This window comes from Ammospiza nelsoni, chromosome 14 (genome assembly GCF_027579445.1).
Source record: "Ammospiza nelsoni isolate bAmmNel1 chromosome 14, bAmmNel1.pri, whole genome shotgun sequence".
Taxonomy (NCBI): domain Eukaryota; kingdom Metazoa; phylum Chordata; class Aves; order Passeriformes; family Passerellidae; genus Ammospiza; species Ammospiza nelsoni.
In genome coordinates, this window is record NC_080646.1 from 6025798 (window position 1) to 6031797 (window position 6000).

The following is a 6000-nucleotide window of genomic DNA, read 5'->3' on the forward strand; positions in this document are numbered from 1 at the left end:
GGTCTGCAGCTCAAACCATTCCCACGCGGGGTATTTCTGAGGTGGGAGAGCAACTGCAACAGATACAGGCCAAGGGAAAGGAAAACTACGTATCTATCCCATGCCTGTTACTTGCTATCCCTGCAAAACTCACTCTGGGCTTCAGGGGGGCCCCAGCCTGCCCCTGGCCTCGGCACTTCCCATGGGGGCCGACCATGGATGAGGTACCTTCACGCTGCCTGCCTTTCACACATGCAGCACAGAAGATGCTAGAAAATACAGCAGATTGTGTTCAATTACTGATGCAAATCTCAGGCATACAGGTGGGGGTCAGCAGGAACTGCAGCAGACCCAGAGCAACTTTTACCTTGGGCAAAGTTGCATAAAATCCCTCAGCTCCAAGTTGGACTTACTGTCCAAGCACAAAGAACAGGTGTTGCTGGGCACCTGGAGAGGCAGGAGTACAAGCCTCAGCTTACAAACTGTAAAGAGTTAACACCATCACTCTCTCCAAGAATAAATCATCTGCTTTGGGACAATTCTCAGACATTTCTGTTTATTCCACACAGGCCTTTGTATTCCCTTAGAACTGGAAAAGGAGGAGTCAATTCCTCAGTTAGGGCACTACAGTGGTGTGCAAGAATTGTATTTTCTTCCACTCTAACACCCTTCTCCAGCCCAGGTGAATGGCACCGGCCACATCCACCTCCTCCACCACCCAGGGTTCCCACCAGGACCGTGCAGCTTCCATGTCCAGGTACTTCCATGGATCCCAAGCTGGTCTCAGCAGCATGAGAAGCGCAGACACCGGTGCATTTTGGGGTTACCACACAGCAAAGTGGTGGCTTTACTTCCTAGAAATCATTTCCCCTACTTCAGGTCAACCTCAGGAAGTAAAGCCCATTTTATGACATTGAGCTGACTCACACCTCACAAATAAGCTCAACAGGGTTCACTTGCAAATATCCTGTGCTCAATTGTTCCCACACTTCAGGTGTGCTGGTGTCACACACAGCAGGTTTATTCAGAGGAAAAAAAAGATGTGAAGGGGGAGAAGGGGAACCTGACACAACAGGTGTTAAATGTAAATCATCAATTATGATAAATAACTTTTCAATGAAAACCCCAAAAGCACACGAGACACTATGCAAATCTCATACCCCTAAGGACAAAACCCCCTGTGGGACTCCTGCTACATGGCTCAGATTTTAGCTCCTATTCCTTTCCAACACTGGTAAAATACTTCCAATTTCCTCAACAAATTATGTCAATTGCTGCTCTTGTTGATAATATCCACTTCAAAAAAGCATAAAAAAAATACATAATCTGCAAAATAATTTTTATACATGGTGACTTTTTACATAATATTTTGTGTGCAGCATTTACAGTAAAAAAAGCTCAGTATGAAAATCTGATGTGTTTTTCAACTGCATTGTTAGAAAAGCTCTGTTTAAGTGCTTCAACAATCCCTGAGGCTAATTTAGTTATTAATAATTTCAAATTAAACAATCTTACCCACATTTATTTTAGAATTTAAAATTTGACTGCATTTTTAATACACCCAGAATACCATCCAAGTTTATATTAGAAGGTTACAATAATTTAATAATATATATAGCCACACTATTTCAAGTTCATGTGCTTAAGGAAGGTTAAATACTGGACATCAAGAATACTATTCAAACACCTGAACATCACATAGAGCACATGTGATACACCAGACAGTTCAGAGTTCTTTTTTATTAATGTCGGTTAAAAATGCAGGAAGACAACACCAGAGAAAAAGAAACAGACCAAGATTCAACTGAAATTAACAAAATGCAAAACTCAGTGATATTTACAAACCAAAACCAAAAATGCATGTAGTTTAATTTCCAATTTTTGGAAGAGCCGACCTTTTAAATATAAAATGAGCGATTTGGTAATTGTACTTCTGCATTCCCAGCAAACAAACATTTTCAGTATTTCATACTTTTCCCACATCAAGGTTAAGTTTCTAAAAATCTGTAAAGAATCTCATTACTTGACAAAAGTAAATAAAAATACTCTGAGCAAAAATACGTTAAACAAAACAAGCAAATCATTTGGTGCCTCTTGTTAACAATCCCAGTGTATATTTTATGAAACAAAATGCCATCACCAGCAGGACAAAGTCTGGTTAAATTGTATAAAAATATTCTAAAATACCTCCACAGAATCAAAGTTCTACAAGCCCAAATAAAATTTGAAGTAAGAGGTATCCGACAAACAGGCACTTTCCAGTTTATATTTTAAAATAAGCTTTTTTTCATTCATGTAACTTTTTCTTGTGCCTATTTACTATAATTTACTACTACACCAGGCTTCTGTATGGCCCTCAGTTAAAGTTTAGACTTCTGAGATTCTTCAAAGAAAAATTTGCCTTGTATGTAAAATGGTGCAATGCAGCAATGGCTAAACCGACAAGGTCATTTTTCACAGCACAAAAAACCCAAAAACTGAAATTCAAAAGCTGGAAAAACATCATACAGGGGCAAGGGCTGCCCTGAATAAAGGTACAGTACCTTTTGCCTAGGACATGGGCCCTTAAGTCACAACACAAGTTTCAGAAATTGCTACCAAAAAAAATTAGGGTGTGGCATGCTAACAATCTCAAGGTCATTCCTTAAAAAGGAAGCAAAATCACTAAAATGTTTTCTATTAAGCACTGACAGTAACCCAAGGCTGTCAAAGTAAACAGGGTATTCACAGGTTTTACAAAAAAAAAAAAAAAAAAGAAAGTTGATAGGTCATACCTCGATGCATTGCTGTGGACTGAACCCTCCTCTCCTTGGCTTTTGTCCTTATTTCTCATCATCTTTTTATTCTTAAATATTAAAAGGGGGTCAGGGGTGTCTGTTTGCTTTGAAGTCCTGTGCCCAGGTATTTACTGTCAAAAGTTGAAAGAAAGGTAAGGTCCCAGTTCGTTTCACTGGCTTTCATTATCAGGAACAAAGTCCTGACGCTGCAATGATATTGTTATAACAATACACAGCACTGATCAACACGGCAAACCGGAGATTTAAAACAAATAACCATTTTTACAAGAAAAATCCGAGAATAAACACAGGAGAGGAGCATCCTGCAAACTTTCCCAAAGTAACACTGGATGCAAATAATCTCTGTATCTTATTGCGTCATCCCAATACAGCACAAATCGGTCGAAAATCAAAGTATTAAAAACGGCAGAAATCTAAAAATTATTATTATTAATTGCTCACCTACCTGATCCATGCACCGCCGCCAGGACCAAGTCGATATTAGTTTCGGGTAGTGGAAAAACATCGGATCCAAAATATTTGTAATTATACCGATAAAATACAAATTTCAGAAAATGAAAAAAAAATATATATTCTAATCCCAAAAATATGCTGCCGATAAAGCAAAAGAAGCGGTAATTAGTACAAAAATGTCCGGGGGAAAAAGCTCATTAGGAGAGCGCACAAAAATGGAGGTACGCCATGGCTTCTAAGCTGGAAAAACAACGACCTGGGCTCTCTCCACGGCTTCTTCTTTCCAGCAAGGCACGAAAAGGGAGCCCTCAAAAGCTGCTTTTCTGCCCGAAAAAGGTCCGCTCGGCCCCCGATTAGTGCCTAGGAGAGGCAAGGGGCTGTGGGGGCCCCCTGAGGCTGCCTGAAAGTTAGGGAAAGTTGCGTAAAGTGTTGGGGAAGGCACGGAGCTGAGCGCGCTCTCTCTAAGGCACAGCCGCCATCTAGAGCTCCTTCCCAGCTCTGAGCTCTGCCTTTGATTGACACTCTCTACATTTACCCCACAACTCAGGTGATGTACCATAGACCCACCCCTTCATTTCTACCAAAAAAAGAGAGAGCCTCCACCTAAAGGGTGCCTGCTACCCCACAGCCCTGGCTCCTTCCAACTACCCCAGCTCAAGGGGCACCTTAACCCCATGTGGCTCAGGCACCCTTTGGAAGCCAGAAAGAAATGGAATTTGTGCCTTTTGTTTTAAAGATTTGTTAAATATTTCAGTGCCTGGGCTAAAATTACTTCCTCCCTGGACAGGAAGTGGTGCTGTTACAAGCCATTTTGAAGGCATGGAAGTGGAGCTCACAGCCATGCAGGCAGCAGCAGCCCAACCCTGGGGGTCACCCCACCCAAGGGGCAGCTTCCCCCCAGTTTGGAGGCAGAACCCCCAGACAAGAGCTCTTCCCTCTGCCCCCCAGTGCTGCACTGGCAGGGGGGGACAGCAGCATCAGCAGCTCCCAAGCCAAGCCCACAGAGCTGAGATTGCCCTGCAGCTCCACAGCGCCTCCCTAGTGGTTCCCCCAACAACTCAAATGCAGCAGCCACAGCACTGCCACCAGCTACACCAAGGCACTGCACCCAAGGCAGTCCAACACCACCAAACTGCTCGTTTCCAATGCACTTTCTTAACCCATTCATGCTCATTAACAGATTTTAACACAACAAATTAATTTTAAAGCTGCACAATAGCCAAGCTGCACAACTGCAAATCAATCAATGGACATCTCCAACACGACATCCTGGAATTGAGAGGATGTATCACCATGGGAATGGAGGTGATCCAAGTATCCCCTGACCACCTGATTATGACTACCAGTTGTCTTCCACGACCAAAACCAACCCCTCAAAGCACAAGAACATCTTGCATATTCATAAGCATCACAACAAGACAAGAGCCACCAGCCACTGGGGGACCACTGGAGGACAAAGGGGCAATGGGCTAGTTTGGGGTTCTATGGGGACACCCATGGCTCAGCATCCCAACAGCCCAAAACCATTGGCTTCGACCAGCAGAAGCAACACATCCCCTTTAATTCCTCCAGGGATCTGCCATTTATCTCCTACAACCATCCATCCTCTTTCCACAAGGGGCTTCATTAGGAACTCCCCAATGCCACAAGCCATTTTAAAAAATTCCACTTTACCAATTATTCACAAAAGACTCCTTGCATCTAAACTGCAAGAATTAAAAACCACAATGCAAGACCATTCCAAACATTTTCTGGTAAGACTAAAGAAATCCACTCATTTGAATGAGAACCCTTCATGGTGGTCCAGAATCCAACTCCACCATAAAAACACATGGCAAAACCAAACTGGGGCAAGCATGCACCACCAAAATGGCCGGATGGAACAGGTATGAGCAACTCATCATGGCAAAAATGGGTATTTCCAAAAAAGTCTGAGCAAGGCAAATGGTTAAACACAGACAATGAACAGGATTTTGTTTGGCTTTTCAAATACAATTTCAAGGTTCTCTCAGCACCAGGTTTACCATCTTGACCCTCCAGCACAAAACAAAGACAACTTTGAGTTTCAGGTGAAACATACAGAAAATAAATGCCTATAGTTAAATTATTAGATCCACCCAGACACCTGTAAAGAAATAGTGACTTTGAATATTAGAACCATTTTAGAATTAATTTGCAAAGGTAAATATGTCATCTGTAGCCATATCAAAAATAACTCATTTTCTCTCACCAACATGGCAGAGTATTGTGACACTAAGGCTACATGCAAGAGCAGTGAAGCACATTGGACACTTGCACAGAACAATTTTAAGACCAAAGAGACTGCTCAGGAAGTCTGTAGTCCAGGAAATCTGTTGAAAAGTTTCTGTACCCACACACAACCCAAGAACATACCTAAAAAAGTTACACAAAACATTCAAGTACTCTTTTATTGTCGTATTTTCTCAGCCTTCAATTGGTATCAATTCCATCTTAAAATAACTTCACAAAGTTCAGCAGCAGTGCCCTGACAATAGGCCAAGTACTGAAAACCCCTCATATTAAGCACCTGAATGAACAAGCCAGCGAATAAAAATTCATTGGAAGTCATGGCAAAGTGAACATAATTTGCAAATGAAAACCACATTTGATACCAAGTATAGCACAAAATTTTACCTTGCCTCCAGTACTTAGCTAAAGTATTTCTCAGTTTAATAGCAACCAAAAATGTAACCCACTTCAGTATCAACTCAATAAAAAATATTCAGCCAGAAAGGACAAACACAAAGTG

The 6000-nt window shown here is 41.8% G+C and overlaps 1 protein-coding gene across 4 annotated transcripts in view; it reads right to left on the reverse strand.

Annotated features, from left to right (window-relative positions):
* CHD2 (chromodomain helicase DNA binding protein 2) overlaps positions 1-3978 on the reverse strand; it is a 55186-nt gene extending 51208 nt beyond the window's left edge. Inside the window, exons 1-2 of one of the 4 annotated variants that reach the window (XM_059482541.1) lie at positions 3219-3969; positions 2754-2887 (exon numbers count right to left, since the gene is read on the reverse strand). In XM_059482541.1, the coding sequence (XP_059338524.1) occupies positions 2754-2815 (62 nt within the window). In that variant the 5' untranslated portion in view covers positions 2816-2887; positions 3219-3969. Of the gene's footprint in view, positions 1-2753; positions 3166-3218 lie in introns of those variants that run through there. The other 3 variants (XM_059482540.1, XM_059482544.1, XM_059482543.1) reach the window with 3 other exon arrangements.
* Positions 3979-6000: the final 2022 nt, after the last annotated feature.